Source organism: Salmo salar, chromosome 09, assembly GCF_965601325.2.
Source record: "Salmo salar chromosome 09, fSalSal1, whole genome shotgun sequence".
In the NCBI taxonomy this organism is placed as follows: Eukaryota; Metazoa; Chordata; class Actinopteri; order Salmoniformes; family Salmonidae; genus Salmo; species Salmo salar.
Genome location: NC_138299.1, coordinates 134,343,391 through 134,363,231, shown reverse-complemented (window position 1 = coordinate 134,363,231; position 19,841 = coordinate 134,343,391). Strand labels below are relative to the sequence as shown.

Here is a 19,841-nt window from a genome sequence, read left to right as displayed (position 1 = left end):
ATAATAGGCAGCACAATCACATTGTTTTTTATCCATAACTTTAATGTTAATTTGAAAGCTAATGCATCTCTGTGGGGTCTCTGATATAGAAGGTTGTAAGTGATCAAATTGGTCCTATCAGTCTTCCTTGATTGCTGATTAGTCTAACAAGGTAGACTACACTAGCCTTCTGTATGAAAGATTATGACAAAAGGACTGATCAAATTCAATGGTAATTCAACTTATTTTTAGTCCAGATCAGGGATCGCCAACCCTGTTCCTGGAGAGCTACCCCTCTGTAGGTTTTCGCTCCAACCCCAGTTGTAACTAACCTGATGCAACCAGCTAATTATTAGAATCAGGGGAGCTAGATTAGGATTGGAGTGAAAACCATCAGGAAGGTAGCTCTCCAGGACAGGGTTGGAGAGCCCTGGTCTAGATCAATACATTATAGAAATGTAATTGTGGAACCAATTACTCACTTCCTACCAATAGCCTACCTGATAACCTCAGTTAAACATAAGCATAAAAAACATCTGTAAACATTCCCATTTCAAATGTTAAACTAATTACACAGTCAACTCCAGCCTGGTCTAATACACTAGATGTGACATAGTAAATGGTTGTGTGTTCTAATCTCATCATGGACAACTTTCGTATTTTAGCAACTTTAACCTCCTAATATTAACCCCTAGCCTAGCTAAAGTTAGCGTTAGCCACCTAGCCACAACAAATTGAAATTCGTAACATATCATACGTTTCCCAAATTAGTAATACACTGCTCAAAAAAAATAAAGGGAACACTTAAACAGCACATCCTAGATCTGAATGAAAGAAATAATCTTATTAAATACTTTCTTCTTTACATAGTTGAATGTGCTGACAACAAAATCACACAAAAATAATCAATGGAAATCCAATTTATCAACCCATGGAGGTCTGGATTTGGAGTCACACTCAAAATTAAAGTGGAAAACCACACTACAGGCTGATCCAACTTTGATGTAATGTCCTTAAAACAAGTCAAAATGAGGCTCAGTAGTGAGTGTGGCCTCCACGTGCCTGTATGACCTCCCTACAACGCCTGGGCATGCTCCTGATGAGGTGGCAGATGGTCTCCTGAGGGATCTCCTCCCAGACCTGGACTAAAGCATCCGCCAACTCCTGGACAGTCTGTGGTGCAACGTGGCGTTGGTGGATGGAGCGAGACATGATGTCCCAGATGTGCTCAATTGGATTCAGGTCTGGGGAACGGGCGGCCAGTCCATAGCATCAATGCCTTCCTCTTGCAGGAACTGCTGACGCACTCCAGCCACATGAGGTCTAGCATTGTCTTGCATTAGGAGGAACCCAGGGCCAACCGCACCATCATATGGTCTCAGAAGGGGTCTGAGGATCTCATCTCGGTACCTAATGGCAGTCAGGCTACCTCTGGCGAGCACATGGAGGGCTGTGCGGCCCCCCAAAGAAATGCCACCCCACACCATGACTGACCCACCGCCAAACCGGTCATGCTGGAGGATGTTGCAGGCAGCAGAACGTTCTCCACGGCGTCTCCAGACTCTGTCACGTCTGTCACGTGCTCAGTGTGAACCTGCTTTCATCTGCGAAGAGCACAGGGCGCCAGTGGCGAATTTGCCAATCTTGGTGTTCTCTGGCAAATGCCAAACGTCCTGCACGGTGTTAGGCTGTAAGCACAACCCCCACCTGTGGACGTCGGGCCCTCATACCACCCTCATGGAGTCTGTTTCTGACCGTTTGAGCAGACACATGCGCATTTGTGGCCTGCTGGAGGTCATTTTGCAGGGCTCTGGCAGTGCTCCTCCTTGCTCAAAGGCGGAGGTAGCGGTCCTGCTGCTGGGTTGTTGCCCTCCTACGGCCTCCTCCACGTCTCCTGATGTACTGGCCTGTCTCCTGGTAGCGCCTCCATGCTCTGGACACTACGCTGACAGACACAGCAAACCTTCTTGCCACAGCTCGCATTGATGTGCCATCCTGGATGAGCTGCACTACCTGAGCCACTTGTGTGGGTTGTAGACAACGTCTCATGCTACCACTAGAGTGAAAGCACCGCCAGCATTCAAAAGTGACCAAAACATCAGCCAGGAAGCATAGGAACTGAGAAGTGGTCTGTTGTCACCACCTGCTGAACCACTCCTTTATTGGGGGGTGTCTTGCTTATTGCCTATAATTTCCACCTGTTGTCTATTCCATTTGCACAACAGCATGTGAAATGTATTGTCAATCAGTGTTGCTTCCTAAGTGGACAGTTTGATTTCACAGAAGTGTGATTGACTTGGAGTTACATTGTGTTGTTTAAGTGTTCCCTTTATTTTTTTGAGCAGTGTATATTGTACCAATTGCAATTCTTAACATATCACACAAACTGGAATTCATAACATATCATACAAAATGGATGATGAACATCCACTAATTAATATACCATAAGAAACGTAACATATCATACTAGTTTGCGTAGCTCAGATTTACATTTTGTCTACACCTGAGTCCAGGTTGCTCCACCACCAACTCTTCCACCACCATTAGGACTTAAAAACAAATATTGGCCTATGTAGGCTAGAATAAATAAATGAATATGCTAATACTAATAATAATAATACTTCTTCCATTTCAAGTTTTTGACATTGAAAATACAAATGCGTTGTTAACTCCCCACCAAAAAGTTTCACACTTGCATAAACTGAAGTTAAAAGTCCAAGGGCAACATCTAGTGGAAAGATAGAAAAACTGCATTTCCAGAACTTCACTGGGCACTGGAGATTAGATTTTTTTCAGCACTCGAAAACGTAATATGCTAAAACCACAACATATATATCAGAGGATACCTAGCGTCATGTGCTATCTTTACATACCGTAACGTTTTTTTGACACAGAGTCATGATTATAAAAGGCTACATATTACAACAGATTACAAAAGATTCAAAACAAGTCGTCTTCTCACCGGAAGTTACACGACCAAATTTGACGTGACACGTAGAAACTTCCGGAACAGCAGTCCTTTTTATTCCTACGAAGGTCGATTAGACACAGACACATTAGCTACTGTACTGAGTTGCTTTCTTCAAATACGAAGGACTTTTCCTGTTATATTTGACTAGCTAGCTAGCTTCATCAAAAATGCCAAGAGGAAGCAGAAGCCGGACGTCAAGGATGGCCCCTCCAGCCCGGTATGAAAATTTACAAAGTCATGACATTAACAATACATTGCCAGCTAGCTAACTTGATGCTAAATTAACTAACGCTAGTTGCCTGATTTTACTTGCTCGCTAGGCTTGCATAGTTTCCCTAGTCTATATTTCATGTGGTGTCTGTATTTCAAAAGTGTTATGATAATCAGCTAACTTTAGCCAGATAACAAATATAGTAGCTAGTTAGCTATAAATATGGTATTTTGGGCTAGCTAGCGAGGCAGCTAGCACAACTACTAGCTAGCTTGCTAGACACTGCTGGTGACGTTAGGTGAAACTGATAATAATAAGATATCTAAAGTAACTAAATGTACTGAATAAATATCTGGTAGGCTAATGTTTACACTACCCTAATTGACTTTGATCTATGTTACTGAATTGGCCCAGAATAACTTACTGAGGTTGATGCTGTTCATGAACCTAATTCAAGTTCTTCAGTGACACATGATTGAGTGTTGTCACTTGATTGCTCATCTAATGACAGCACTCTCTCTTAAAAACCAGGATGGCTCCACCACCACCCCCCATGGCCAGGGCTGCACCCCCTCCATCCTACGCGCCTGCCCATGCCCCTCCGTCCGCCATGGCTGCCCCAGCCGCTGTCGCCCCCCGGCAGCCAGGCATGTTTGCGCAGATGGCCACCACAGCCGCTGGGGTAGCTGTTGGCTCAGCCGCAGGGCACATGATCGGCCACGCAATGACTGGAGGAATGGGTGGGGGCGGAGGAAGCCAAGAGGCTGCCAAGCCTGATGTCACCTACCAGGTAGGTGATCACTGCTTAGTCACAGTGAGTGACAGGGCCATGGGATTGAAGTGGCTTTGTGTCATGTAGCCTAGTTAGTAGTGATGAGTATGAGTGAGTCAGAGAGAGGATAAGCCATTTAGGATTATACCCATGCCAGGCCTTAAAGAGCATCTAAATAGTTAAGAATAACATCATCACTAACCTCAAATGCTTTATGTTTCTCAGGAGCAGCCCCAGCAGTACCAGCAGCAGTACCAACAGCCACCTCCCATGTACCAGCCAGCCCAGTATCAGCAGCAGCCCCAGTCCATGTTCCAGCAGGAGCCTGCACCACAGCAGGGATCCTGCTCATACGAGCTCAAGCAGTTTATTGAGTGTGCTCAGACCCAGAGCGACCTGAAACTCTGTGAGGGCTTCAGCGAGGTGCTCAAGCAGTGCAAGTTCTCAAATGGTGAGTCTAAAAGTGTGTGTTAATACAATCTTAGCTGTTACTGGACATATTTGTGAAAAAGAGGGTGCTTTTATGTATCCCTGAAAGTTTTAAATAGTGATGTTGTATCATGACTCTTATATGCATTCATTAGATTTGATCAGTTGACTTGTTGCCTATCCCTTGCATTACCTGGTGTCACTGTCACCTTTTGGAATAGGATTAATAAACTCAGCAAAAAAAGAAACGTCCCTTTTTCAGGACCCTGTCTTTCAAAGATAATTGGTAAAATTCCAAATAACTTCACAGATCTTCATTGTAAAGGGTTTAAACAATGTTTCCCATACTTGCTCAATGAACCATAAACAATTAATGAACATGCACCTGTGGAACAGCTTACAGACAGTAGGCAATTAAGGTCACAGTTATTAAAACCACTAAAGAGGCCTTTCTACGGACTCTGAAAAACACCAAAATAAAGATGCCCAGGGTCCCTGCTCATCTGCGTGAACGTGCCTTAGGCATGCTACAAGGAGGCATGAGGACTGCAGATGTGGCCAGGGCAATAAATTGAAATGTCTGTACTGTGAGACGCCTAAGACGGCAATACAGGGAGACAGGACGGACAGTTGATCGTCCTCGCAGTGGCAGACCACGTGTAACAACACCTGCACAGGATGGGTACATCACACCTGCGGGACAGGTACAGGATGGCAACAACAACTGCTCAAGTTACACCAGGAACGCACAATCCCTCCATCAGTGCTCAGACTGTCTGCAATAGGCTGAGAGAGGCTGGACTGAGGGCTTGTAGGCCTGTTGTAAGGCAGGTCCTCACCAGACATCACTGGCAACAATGTCGGCTATGGGCACAAACCCACCATCGCTGGACCAGACAGGACTTGCAAAAAGTGCTCTTCACTGACGAGTCGCGGTTTTGTCTCAGGGGTGATGGTCAGATTTGCGTTTATTGTCGAAGGAATGAGCGTTACACCGACGCCTGTACTCTGGAGTGGGATCGAGGTGGAGGGTCCGTCATGGTCTGGGGTGGTGTGTCACAGCATCATCGGACTGAGCTTGTTGTCATTGCAGGCAATCTCAATGCTGTGCGTTACAGGGAAAACATCCTCCTCCCTCATGCGGTACCCTTCCTGCAGGCTCATCCTGACATGACCCTCCAGCATGACAACGCCACCAGCCATACTGCTCGTTCTGTGCGTGATTTCCTGCAAGACAGGAATGTCAGTGTTCTGCCATGGCCAGCGAAGAGCCCGGATCTCAATCCCATTGAGCACGTCTGGGACCTGTTGGATCGGATGGTGAGGGCTAGGGCCATTCCCCCCAGAAATGTCAGGGAACTTGCAGGTGTCTTGGTGGAAGAGTGGGGTAACATCTCACAGCAAGAACTGGCAAATCTGGTGCAGTCCATGAGGAGGAGATGCGCTGCAGTACTTAATGTTACTTTTGATTTTGACCCCCCCACCCCCTTTGTTCAGGGACAAATTATAAAATTTCTGTTAGTCACATGTCTGTGGAACTTGTTCAGTTTGTCTGAATCTTATGTTCATACAAATATTTACACATGTTAAGTGTGCTGAAAATAAACGCAGTTGACAGTGAGGACGTTTATTTTTTTGCTGAGTTTATAAGGTTTTATGGCAGCAAATGTTCTTTAGTCTGGTTCCTCGATAGTGTTCTGTAGGTGTCAGGTATTCATTCAATTAAGACTGACTTGAGTCAAATGAGCTCATTTGTTGAACGCCACTCAAACTGTCGCTAGGCCCACTTTAATGTATGTCCTCATAATAGTTACAAGGTCCCACTTAATAATCTTGGCCCCCAAGATCTTTAACCACAAATGTATGCAATACACTGAGCGGCTATAGGGTGATGCAGAACTATGGGACGTTAAATCATGAAATGTGTAGGAGCTCTCATGCCAGGCTCTCACACATTTGATTTCACTGTGAGTAAGGACTGTCCTCCATTCCCCGTGAGGGAGTTGCTGGTTAAAAAAAGTTCACAAAATGTTTTCTCTAATGTTGATCTAAGGGTAGTGCTGCTGCAATGCATTGCCCCTGGAGTCCTCTATCTCCATCTATCAATAAAAATGACAAAATATGTACAATTTCCCTAATGTAATTTTTTTTTTCTCTCCACAGGGATGTCCTGAGAGACAAACAAACCCAGCAACGCTGAACGTACACACTCAACATACACACAATACTATTAAAGAAGTAATTTACAAACACTCGATAGACTTGGCTTTGTTTTGGCACTTGATCAAATAACTGTTAATCATCATATATGGACAATTAAAAACATTTTCCTCAGGTTGATGCTGTGAAGCTTGTAATAATAGTCATATTTCAAATGAAAACATGCAAAAAAAATGAACTACAGTTTGATTGTCTTTAATTCTTAAACATGGGGTGTATTCATTGCGTATTGCAACGGAAACGGTTTACCTTTTTAAGGACCAACCAGAGGAAACGGAATGTAACGGGGAGGGACCTACCTGAATTTATCCAATAGAAACGTGTTTTCGTTGCACAACGTTTTCCGTTGGGAGTAAACGCTTTTGGTTGCAAAACGTTTTGTAACCGACAATGTTTTGCTACAGAATCGGCGTAATGAATACACCCATGTTGTAAATTAACCTGGTCCCTAGTCTCAGCCGGCTGGGGACAAGATTAGTTGTAAATCTACCTGATGTATTTTAACAGTAATATTCCCTCATAGCCTGGTTAAATCCGACTGAAAGTAGTGTTTGAAATCCGTTCGAATGCCAGGCTAACTCCCTCATAGATCACAATGTAAACTTCATTGTTGGTAGATATTCCCTTGGTCCACCCATTTCCATCATATCTGGATTAGGGTAGTACAGTCGCAATTTGCTTGTAACAAGCATAGGATCTAATAAAGCTATTTACATTAAAGACTCTTCTGAATCACCTTCTCCTATCCCTGATGTCTCTCTTGCATGCCGTGATAATGTGACACAGATTACATAAATTGGATCATCATTGTGGAACATTTGTCTAAGTAACACTAGACTACAGCAAGAAGAACATGCAGTTATTTTTATGCCGTTTCTTTTATTGAAGGTTTACTACTACAGTACGTCCTATTTATGTGCCACCTGTTATGCCCAGTTTTATACGAGACTGATTATCTATTGCATGCAAATTGAAGGGGGGTATCCCTGGAGTGATCTAGCGGAGAGGAATCGTTTTGAAGTGGGGGTACTGTCACAGGTGAGAATGTTAAGCCGTGTGTTATTTCACGAATATGAAGAAGATATGTGTACACGCGTAGGTTGCTTGTGCTCTTCAACTAGCACGGATTTATTTTTGGCATCTGACATTAGCATTTGCCCTTTTCCTGTTAGCACAGTCCACCAAGACTGACCAGATGTGTTGATATCGTTAGTGAGCCGTTTGTTCGTTAAATTCTATCCCATTAAGTGTTTGGATGATGGATTTTAACGGATTTGTAAGGACTAAACACGCATTGATTGATACGGTAAGTGTTGATCGTAAGAATTTCGTGTTTGTTCAATTTGACAAGATTGCTATTTAAAAGGGCAAATATTGATAGGAGCGAAATGTACGACAGCAATTATGGCTGATAGATTTGTTTCTTCTCCAAAATGACTTGATATTCAATCGGTTAGCCTAATTTGTATCAACGTGTGACAAAAGCTGACAATGCTCACTTATAACGGAATAATAGTGTCTCGTCGTGTATCCCACAAAATGCAACGCTCGCTTGCATCATGATGATAACGGATGAATTATATCTAGTAATGGTTACATTTATTATTAGTCGATATAATCTATTAAAAATAATATTTCTAGAATATATTGGACACTGTTTTGTAATACTTTTAACTAAAATGTAATCATTATATAATGCCGATTTAATTCACGTGCTAGTCGGAACTAAGAAATTCAGAAATGTCCGACTTGCAAACTGGTTGAAGCGGCACGTGTATAACTACAACCAGTTAGCTAGTCGAACATTACCAGTATCCTAGTTCCGACAAGCACGTGAACGCGGCATAACGCTTAGACTAAATCAATGTTTATTTTTTATATTGTCGTGGGTTTATGAATTACCTAGTGTGAAATAGCATAGATATGTCTATTATAGTCTGTCACACGTTCTTTCCCTCTGGTCATGGCTACCTGCGGGCAGCTTCGAAATGTCATTACATAGACAGCATTTACACCAGTTCAACATGGAATCTGCATCTCTATCCCGTGTCTCCAACCTAGCTAATGTTTATTAGACATATATCCAGCCCCTACCATTAAAGGGTCCATTTGCCGTTTGCACATGCCTCCTGTGCCTATTGTGTGTTTTTATTTTATACAACCATTGTTTTCAAAACAATTGGGCTACTGTCACCAAAAACCTACATCAATTGTCTCTTAATGTGCTTACTTATATTGCTGTTAGAGGAGTTTAGAATGGAATTATTTTTGGGGAATTTAATTTTTACTTAATGTTATACATTTCACTGTGATAAATTAAATCTATTACATGTTTCGTTAAAAGGGCAATCAACTTCACAAATGCAGCTCAGTTCAATGAGAAAGTGAGTTTGCCCTGTATATTACCTGCTGTGGGTTTTTTTTTCTTTCTCTTCTTCAGCTTGTGGGCAGCAGCATCAGTACAGTAGTCTAGTAGCCTTAGATAACCAGTCACGAAAACATGACCAAAGAGGATGAGATGCCGGATTGGGTGGGAGCTCAGGAGTTCTATGGCAAATATGACCCCAAGGAGATCCTGGGAAGGTATGGTATCATTTGTATGTCATATGGGATTATTGACATGAACTTCGCATGAGGTAAAAATAGCATGAACCCATTTTCTATTCATTCACTGCATAGAAATAGCCTGGCCAAAGATCGGTTTGTGTTGTATACCTGTAACAAACTTGCATGTCAACTCAACAATGTTTGGCAATGCATCACACTGACCATATTATCTGGGACCAGACTAGAACATAAATTATCTCCACAGAAATGAGACTCTAAACTAAAGAACCAATCCAACTCTAAACACACACACCAACCTCACCTCAGTCTAGACTGGTTATGGAAGGGAGTTTGGTTTCTGTGAACTCACTAGTAAACCCTGTCATCAGGGACATCCTTTGTGTCACTGTGTGCAGTTTGTTAGTCGAGCAGTATGCCATTACGTAACTAAACTATGCATTGTTGAGCCGGGCAGTGTTCATTTGAACGTGTTTTAGGACAAAAGGTTTGGCACTGAACACTACCAGTCATTGGTCAGCTAGTAGAGTCATTATGTCATCCCACTCGGATTCACACAACAATTCACAGAAATGTAACAATTCTTTGTCGTTTTTTGTACATAAAAAACAAAATGCAGTATGTGGGCCACATGGGAATAAGACCCACCACAACTCTGGTGTTGCCAACATCATACTCCAACTAACCGAGCCATTCTACACATGTCAGCACAAGCTAACCATTTGCCTTTAAGAACCTTGATGATAAACCTCAAATCAAGATCCCACCACAAGATAATGTATTATAGTATGTACAGTACAGTACTCCAACCTAGCTATTGTATGTGCACGCTATGTCCCTGGAGAGTGTTGTTTTGAAGTGGACACACCCCCTGACGCACTATACCACTGTTCCGATTGGGCCAATGGGCTCTGACATGTCACACAAACAGCGCACCGTATAGTATTGCATAACACACACATCCCCTGTATTATCGTGTCAGTTTCCTGCACACGTGGAGAGAGACAACACGCTTTTGGAGAGAACAACTGCATTTCAATGTACTGAGGAGCATGTACTTGCTTTTGTGGCCTGATGCAGCTTTATGTCATTATATGGAGTGTAGGCCCACATTCAGAGAGGGTTCTCAAAAAGAAAATGGTAAGGACGAACATGTTTTTGAGGCTGCCTTAATATACACTGCTCAAAAAAAGAAAGGTAACACTAAAATAACACATCCTAGATCTGAATGAATGAAATAATCTTATTAAAAACTTTTTTCTTTACATAGTTGAATGTGCTGACAACAAAATCACACAAAAATAATCAATGGAAATCCAATTTATCAACCCATGGAGGTCTGGATTTGGAGTCACACTCAAAATTAAAGTGGAAAACCACACTACAGGCTGATCCAACTTTGATGTAATGTCCTTAAAACAAGTCAAAATGAGGCTCAGTAGTGTGTGTGGCCTCCACGTGCCTGTATGACCTCCCTACAACGCCTGGGCATGCTCCTGATGAGGTGGCGGATGGTCTCCTGAGGGATCTCCTCCCAGACCTGGACTAAAGCATCCGCCAACTCCTGGACAGTCTGTGGTGCAACGTGGCGTTGGTGGATGGAGCGAGACATGATGTCCCAGATGTGCTCAACTGGATTCCGGTCTGGGGAACGGGCGGGCCAGTCCATAGCATCAATGCCTTCCTCTTGCAGGAACTGCTGACACTCCAGCCACATGAGGTCTAGCATTGTCTTGCAACCGCACCAGCATATGGTCTCACAAGGGGTCTGAGGATCTCATCTCGGTACCTAATGGCAGTCAGGCTACCTCTGGCGAGCACATGGAAGGCTGTGCGGCCCCCCAAAGAAATTCCACCCCACACCATGACTGACCCACCGCCAAACCGGTCATGCTAGAGGATGTTGCAGGCAGCAGAACGTTCTCCACGGCGTCTCCAGACTCTGTCACGTCTGTCACATGTGCTCAGTGTGAACCTGCTTTCATCTGTGAAGAGCACAGGGCGCTAGTGGCGAATTTGCCAATCTTGGTGTTCTCTGGCAAATGCCAAACGTCCTGCACGGTGTTGGGCTGTAAGCACAGCCCCCCCTGTGGACGTCGGGCCCTCATACCACCCTCATGGAGTCTGTTTCTGACCATTTGAGCAGACACATGCACATTTGTGGCCTGCTGGAGGTCATTTTGCAGGGCTCTGGCAGTGCTCCTCCTGCTCCTCCTTGCACAAAGGCGGAGGTAGCGGTCCTGCTGCTGGGTTGTTGCCCTCCTACGGCCTCCTCCACGTCTCCTGATGTACTGGCCTGTCTCCTGGTAGCGCCTCCATGCTCTGGACACTACGCTGACAGACACAGCAAACCTTCTTGCCACAGCTCGCATTGATGTGCCATCCTGGATGAGCTGCACTACCTGAGCCACTTGTGTGGGTTGTGGACTCCGTCTCATGCTACCACTAGAGTGAAAGCACCGCCAGCATTCAAAAGTGACCAAAACATCAGCCAGGAAGCATAAGAACTGAGAAGTGGTCTGTGGTCACCACCTGCAGAACCACTCCTTTATTGGGGGTGTCTTGCTAATTGCCTATAATTTCCACCTGTTGTCTATTCCATTTGCACAACAGCATGTGAAATTTAATGGAAATCAGTTTTGCTTCCTAAGTGGACAGTTTGATTTCACAGAAGTGTGATTGACTTGGAGTTACATTGTGTTGTTTAAGTGTTCCCTTTATTTTTTTGAGCAGTGTATAAAGCTGTGCTTCACATATTTAAATATCTTTATCTGATAGGGATAGACAATCAGTCTCAGCCTTGTGAGATTTTCGCTTTAGTAAATGTTCTGCATTAGATACACATTGTGTCCTGTATTGGCTTACTTAGGTTTGTATTACGTCCTATATAATCTCTTGTGGACAGATTCACATAACAGAAATGGTAGTAGCATCTGTCGACAGACTGGAATTCGATGACTAATGAGAAACTTGGTTCCGGTACGCAGATTATTTGTCGCTTATCATTTGGAAAAATCATGATTTCGCATTATGGAAAATTGGGAAGGGGAGGGGACATTTTGCCCATAGACTGGCCTGAAACTGGCTGAGAGTTTCCATTTAGAGAGATGGAGACTTCGCTAGCTTCGTTAGTACATTTTCTAACACGTTTACCCTCTAATTATAGTACCTCCATGCTCCCCCAGAATTTAATCGTTACTATCTGACACAATTACACAAGATTTTAGTTCTGGGTGTCTAAGATTACATCCTATGAAGTGAATGGAGTGGTGATCAGAGGGTTGTCGGTTCAAATCCCTGGTGGGACACATTGCCATTGTTTCTTTGTTCTGGAACACATCTAATAAGAACATTTCCACTTAAGTATTCAGCTGTACAAATAAAATCAAAACGTGAAATATGTGTGATGTAACTTACTACTTTTAAATAAGATGCTGTTTGTTGACGTTTGTTTTTCTGTCTTTGTGCCTCAGGGGGGTGAGTAGCGTGGTGCGACGTTGTATTCATAAACAAACCCAACAGGACTATGCAGTCAAGATCATCGACGTCACTCCTTCTGACAAGATCTCGGCTGCAGAGATCGAGGAGATCAAAGAGGCCACAGTGAAGGAGATTGATATTCTCAAAAAAGTCTATGGAATGGACAACATCAGTAAGCAAAATAACACCATAATACATACATTATTGTCCCTTTAATGGACTTAAGATACAGTTGAAGTCGGAAGTTTATATACACTTAGGTTGGAGTCATTAAAACTCGCTTTTCAACCACTCCACAAATTTCTTGTTAACAAACTATAGTTTTGGCAAATCGGTTAGGACATCTACTTTGTGCATGACACAAGTAATTTTTCCAACAATTGTTTACAGACAGATTATTTCACTAATAATTCACTGTATCACAATTCCAGTGGGTCAGAAGTTTACATACACTAAGTTGACTGTGCCTTTAAACAGCTTGGAAAATTCCAGAAAATGATGTTATGGCTTTAGAAGCTTCTAATAGGCTAATTGACATCATTTGAGTCAATTAGAGGTGTACCTGTGGATGTATTTCAAGGCCTAACTTCAAACTCAGTGCCACTTTGCTTGACATCATGGGAAAATCTAAAGAAATCAGCCAAGACATCAGAATTTTTTTTGTAGACCTCCAAAAGTCTGATTCATCCTTGGGAGCAATTTCCAAACACCTGAAGGTACCATGTTCAACTGTACAAACAATAGTACGCAAGTACAAACACCATGGGACCACGCAGCCGTCATACCGCTCAGGAATGATATGCATTCTGTCTCCTAGAGATTAACGTACTTTGGTACGAAAAGTGCAAATCAATCCCAGAACAACAGCAAAGAACCTTGAGAAGATGCTGGAGGAAACCGGTACAAAAGTATCTATATCCACAGTAAAACGAGTCCTATATCGACAGCAAGGAAGCAGCTCAGCAAGGAAGAAGCCACTGCTCCAAAACCGGCATAAAAAAAGCCAGACTATGGTTTGCAACTGCACATGGGGACAAAGATCGTACTTTTTGGAGAAATGTCCTCTGGTCTGATGAAACAAAAATAGAACTGTTTGGCCATAATGACCATTGTTATGTTTGGAGGAAAAAGGGGGAGGCTTGCAAGCAGAAGAACATCCTGCCCAACCGTGAAGCACGGGGGTGGCAGCATCATGTTGTGGGGGTGCTTTGCCGCAGGAGGGACTCGTGCCCTTCACAAAATAGATGACATCATGAGGGAGGAAAATTATGTGGATATATTGAAGCAACATGTCAAGACATCAGTCAGGAAGTCAAAGCTTGGTCGCAAATGTGTCTTCCAAATGGACAGTGACCCCAAGCATACTTCCAAAGTTGTGGCAAAATGGCTTAAAGACAACAAAGTCAAGTTATTGGAGTGGCCATCACAAAGCCCTGAAAAAGCGTGTGTGAGCAAGGAGGCCTACAAACCTGACTCAGTTACACCATCTCTGTCAGGAGGAATGGGCCAAAATTCACCCAACTTATTGTGGGAAGCTTGTGGAAGGCTACCTGAAATGTTTGACCCAAGTTAAACAATTTAAAGGCAATGCTACCAAATACTAATTCAGTGTATATAAACTTCTGACCCACTGGGAATGTGCTGAAATAAATAATTCTCTCTACTATTATTCTGACATTTCACATTCTTAAAATAAAGTGGTGATCCTAACTGACCTAAAACAGGGCATTTTTACTAGGATTAAATGTCAGAAATTGTGAAAAACGGAGTTTAAATGTATTTGGCTAAGGTGTACGTAAACTTCCGACTTCAACTGTATATAAGAAAACTACTTGAAAAAGCTTGAGGAAGAAACACATCCATCTAGTTTATTCCTGGAGTAGGCTTAATCTAGGTTTGGAAAATGGGCTCTATAAAAACATTCACACATCTTGTCTAATGTGGAGTACATTGACCTCTCAATTTCTGAAGTTATTTAACAATAACTTACATTTACATTTTAGTCATTTAGCAGACGCTCTTATCCAGAGCGACTTACAGTAGTGAATGCATACATTTCATTTCATGCATATTTTTGTTGTTGTTGTACTGGCCCCCCGTGGGAATCGAACCCACAACCCTGGCGTTGCACACACCATGCTGGCGTTGCAAACACCATGCTCTACCAACTGATTATGCATTATGCATCCTAGAGTGTTGGACAACTTTAGCCTTTGCTCTCTACTGCTCCATAACCATATTGACTGCACATCACTTGTTTTGTTAGAAAAGGTCAAATGTATAATAGAACATTTGTGTAACTCTATGGCTGTTTACACAGGCAGCCCAATTCTGATCATTTTACCCTCTAATTGGTCTTTTGACCAATCACCTTTTTCAGAGCTGATCTGACTGGTCAAAAGACCAATTAGTGAAACAAAGATCAGAATTGGGCTACCTGTTCTTCTGGTTGTAGACATGCCTCATAACAGGTCTATTATCTCTCCACAGTCCAGCTGAAGGACTGCTATGAGTCCAAAGCCTTCTTCTTCCTGGTGTTTGACCTGTAAGTATCCAGACAGACTCTCCATCCTACAATCACGTAATCTGTCAATTTCTTAAAAATGAATCCTATAAATCTTTATTTAACATTTTAAAAACACTTTCCAATTAAGATACAAGGAAGAGTGATATTTTTAATGCAGTGATTATTTTTACAGTGATTATTCAGAGTACATTTACTGGCCCTCAGGATCTATGCATAACACTATAATCTGTGTCTCTCCCAGAATGAAGAGAGGAGAGCTGTTTGACTACCTTACAGAAAAAGTAACTCTGAGTGAGAAGGAAACCAGGTCAGAAACTCTTAACTCCCAAACATTCATTCATTGGTGTACATTTGGGTTTGATCCAAATCCTCTCCCCTCGAAAATGTATATCAGGACAAGACAGTTTGGGGTTGAGGGGTTCATTAAGACATTTGAGGGACATTGAGAGATTTGCTGTGTGTGCTTTAGATTTTGAGTGATTTGGGGCTAATTACAGAAAAGAGTCTTGCATGTTTAGGGAGTGTGAGAGATTTAGATCAGAAGGGACAACATTTCCATATTTCCCTGTAGGAAGATCATGCGTGCCCTGCTGGAGGTGGTTAAGTTCCTCCACGACCAGAACATCATCCACAGAGACCTGAAGCCTGAAAATATCCTGCTGGATGACAACATGGACATCAAGCTCACTGACTTTGGCTTCTCCCTGCAGATTGAGCCCGGACAGACACTCAACGGTTAGTTAGTAGTTTCTATTGACAGATGTGGGGTCTACGACTAGCAAAGCAAATCTAGATAGTTACTGTAACCACACAAACTCATTTTGACTGAGTGAGCTGTGAAATCATTGTAGAAACTCAGCGGAATTTCCAATCTCAAATATGGCTGGCTCTGTTCCAATGTCCATACTGGCATACCACATAGAATGAAGCATTATAGCAGAAGGGAATGAGATCTACATACTGGAGGCTCAATCAGTGGAAGGAAGCCTCATGTTTTGAACATTGTGGCACTAAGTCTGAACACTAGCTGTCAGTGCTACGCAGAGGAACTCTTTCTAGCTAGTCAATGCCCCTAAGTCCTCTTCCACAACCCCCTCCCCTTCCTGTCCCTGTTGTTAGCTCAAGCAAAGGTTAAGATGCAACAGGACACTAGCTGAGCTATTTGCTGCTCCCCAATCATTAGGAACGTGTGTTGACCTTTCAAAGGGCGATGCTGCGACTTATCTGCATGCACAGAACTTCAGCACTAGGAACTGCAGTCATTATTTTGTGTAAAAATACAATTGCGCACTTATACGTTTGTCAACAAATACTATATAGGTTCAGGTTGAATAATATACGAGCAAAGAAAAGTAAATTACTGTAACAGACTAGGATGCGTTTCCTGTATCAGCTTGAGACTGATGCTACATTGAATGTGTTTTTACATACATTTATTGTACTCAGAATTATAGGAATATACATTATTACTAATATTCACCTAGCAATGCCCCCCATTCTGTTTTCTACACCAGAAGTGTGTGGGACCCCTGGATACCTGGCTCCTGAGATCATTGAGTGCTCCATGGACCCCAACCACAGGGGATATGGGACTGCAGTCGACATGTGAGTACTCAGATTACACACAACTACCCATTCACTTTTCCATCTACACACTGGATACCAGATCTTGGTTAAATACTGTACATAAAGCTTATCTGTCCTCCCACTGCTCCAGCCCTTAATTTATTTTAATACAAATGATATATAATTGGAATATTATCGCTAATCAGCTTTGAAGTGCAATATTTTTTTCTAAAAGTATCGATCTAGTTAAGCTTGTTCCATATTTATTTAGTTTAATAATACATGGTACCTAGTTTTTACATGGTACCTACAGGTGACTGCCAAAATAAAGGAAACACCAACATAAATTGTCTTAATAGGGTGTTGGGCCACCACGAGCCAGAACAGCTTCAATGCACCTTGGCATAGATTATACAAGTGTCTGGAACTCTATTGGAGGGATGCGACACCATTCTTCCACAAGAAATTTCATAATTTGATGTTTTGTTGATGGTGGTCGAAAACATTGTCTCAGGCACTGCTCCAGAATCTCCCATAAGTGTTGGATTGGGTTGAGATCTGGTGACCGAGACAGCCATGGCATATGGTTTACATCGTTTTATGCAAATCAAACCATCAAGTGACCACTCGTGCCCTGTGAATGGGGGCTTTGTCATCCGATGGGTAGCCAAAATGTCTTGCCCAGCATTATTATACATGGCCCTAGGCATGATGGGATGTTAATTGCTTAATTAACTCAGAAACCATTTACATTTTAGTCATTTAGCAGACACTCTTATCCAGAGCGACTTACAGTAGTGAATGCATACATTTCATTAAAAAAAAATCCCGTACTGGTCCCCCGTGGGAATCGAACCCACAACCCTGGCGTTGCAAACACCATGCTCTACCACCTGCTTTCAATGTACTTTGTATCCCTCATTTACTAGTTTCCATTATTTTGGCAGTCACCTGTATATTATATGGTGAAAGAAAGTCATAGAAAAAAAAATGTCACTATAATCTTGATGATGATTTATTGTGATTCCAGATGGAGTTCAGGGGTGATCTTGTACACCCTGCTAGCTGGATCCCCTCCCTTCTGGCACAGAAAACAGATGATGATGCTTCGTATGATCCTAGCTGGGAACTACGACTTCACCTCTCCTGAATGGGACGACCGCTCCGACACTATCAAAGACCTAGTGAGTTTGGAATGAACACTGTAGCTTCAAAACATAGTTAAAACTATACTTCTGACCTCATGGATAGTCAATGAATACACTTTATTGGTCCATTTGCACAGATACACTTTCTTTTTTGCTGTCACAGTACCCAATCTGACACACATCACAGGCTGGAGCACAAGGGGTATTGCCTTGCTCAAGGGAAGAACGGCGGGAGGTTGTATACGGGATATTGCAGCCAGTAACCTTCGGCTGCCGGCTCACTCCCTGCAGATTTCCTCTCTGGCAGCTCGGGGGTTCCAATCCTCCGTTACCGGCCCGCCTCTCTAACCTCGCGGCTACCTCCTCCCCCTAATTTGAGAGTGCCAACATTTCTCCAGCCCCATCAAATTGTTTACCAAAACAAGTGTTGGAATTATTATTTTTTGGGGGGGTTCCTTGATTGCCCATTTAATGTTGCCTCATGTTTCCCTGTTTTCAGATCTCCAGGATGTTGGTGGTAAACCCAGATCAGCGTTACACAGCCCAAGACTGCCTGAACCACCCCTTCTTCCAGCAGTATGTGGTGGCTGAAGTACGACACTTCACCCCCAAGAGGAGGTTCAAGGTAAGAGCAGCAGCACTATACAAATATTCTAATTTGAGGACCATGTGATGTCACCACGGTTGGGGATTTATGTTCATGAATTCAGAAATCCTCATGGAAAATTAGTTTTTCTGAATCTCAATATCGGAACTGACTGGGATCGATGGCAGTAGATACCATAACTGACTGGGATCAGTGACTGAGCAATATATGACACCGTAGTAGCTGAGTCATAACGTAAAATAAATCATAACAGGCAGTCTACTGATGTACATTGAACCAACACATTCTCTTCGTCCTGTCACCAGGTCGTCTGTATGACAGTGCTGGCCGTGATGCGCATCTACTGTAATTACCGCCGCGCAAAGCCTATCACCAAGGAGGTGATCAAGAACGACCCGTACGCCATCAAGCCCATCCGCAAGCTGATCGACGCCTGTGCCTTCAAGATCTACGGCCACTGGGTCAAGAAGGGCCAGACCCAGAACAGAGCCGCCCTGTTTGAGAACACTCCCAAGGCCATCCTGCTGTCCATAGCAGCAGAGCCCGAGGACTCCTCCATGCACTCCTGGTAATCACGATGATGCTGCTGCTGTTTGTTTCTCAGCCCAGGTCCTGAGAGGAGGGAGGTGTGACTTTACATAAGCATTCAATCTGTCCCAATTCTCTATCGTTTTTAAATCAATGGTTTTAAATTTAAATATGTGGGAGGACTGTACAGCTGCACACATCAGGAGAAAGAACAAAATTGGGCTGGTATGTCGTTGGGGTCAGCTCAGGATTTAATTGGGCTGATTGAAGCATGGGCGTGACGCAATAACAAAAAAAACTTTGGGTGGGACACTTTAGAGATGAGATATATATTGTTCTTTGTATTGGGGGGGGGGCTGAAAATCCATGCCAATGGATTGCAGCTATTTGTTGCTTGACTGGTATGTCTTTAAAACCAGTGGTTCTTAAACCTCTCCTCTGGGACTCTAAGGCGTTACATATATTTGATCAATTCCAGAGCTTGCACACCTGATTCAATTTGTCACTAATCGTCAATGCCTTATATAGGTGAATCAGGTGAGCTAGTTTAGAGCTACAACAAAATTGTTAAACGTCTGGGCGTCCCAGAGGAGGTTTGAGAACCACAGTTTTAAACGATGGATTGATTATAACGAAGACGTGGGAAATGTCCTATAACTATACCCTCCAAGACCTGCACTGAGGAATATTGGTTTAGTACAGAACGGAACAAATAGCTAGACGACATCCACAGTGAAATATCAATCACTTATCTAGAGCTTATACCATTAACTCAACTCTGGACCTCAAAGCCAGTGACACTGCATTGATAAAGAATGGTGTCCATTCTATTATATAG

At 42.9% G+C, this 19,841-nt stretch overlaps 2 protein-coding genes across 2 annotated transcripts; both read left to right on the top strand.

The window, feature by feature from the left end:
- The first annotated feature begins 2,959 nt into the window (after nt 1-2,959).
- Nucleotides 2,960-7,318, top strand: LOC106612830 (coiled-coil-helix-coiled-coil-helix domain-containing protein 2). The gene is made up of 4 exons (XM_014214357.3): nt 2,960-3,167; nt 3,693-3,951; nt 4,159-4,384; nt 6,526-7,318. The coding sequence occupies exons 1-4, from the start codon at nt 3,118-3,120 to the stop codon at nt 6,534-6,536; spliced, it is 546 nt and encodes a 181-aa protein (XP_014069832.1). The 5' UTR covers nt 2,960-3,117; the 3' UTR covers nt 6,537-7,318.
- Nucleotides 7,319-7,745: 427 nt separating this feature from the next.
- LOC106612828 (phosphorylase b kinase gamma catalytic chain, skeletal muscle/heart isoform) lies at nt 7,746-19,129 on the top strand. The gene is made up of 10 exons (XM_014214355.3): nt 7,746-7,888; nt 9,023-9,165; nt 12,621-12,799; nt 15,118-15,172; nt 15,396-15,461; nt 15,726-15,889; nt 16,669-16,759; nt 17,751-17,904; nt 18,368-18,493; nt 18,781-19,129. The coding sequence occupies exons 2-10, from the start codon at nt 9,083-9,085 to the stop codon at nt 19,045-19,047; spliced, it is 1,185 nt and encodes a 394-aa protein (XP_014069830.1). The 5' UTR covers nt 7,746-7,888; nt 9,023-9,082; the 3' UTR covers nt 19,048-19,129.
- The last annotated feature ends 712 nt before the right edge of the window (nt 19,130-19,841 follow it).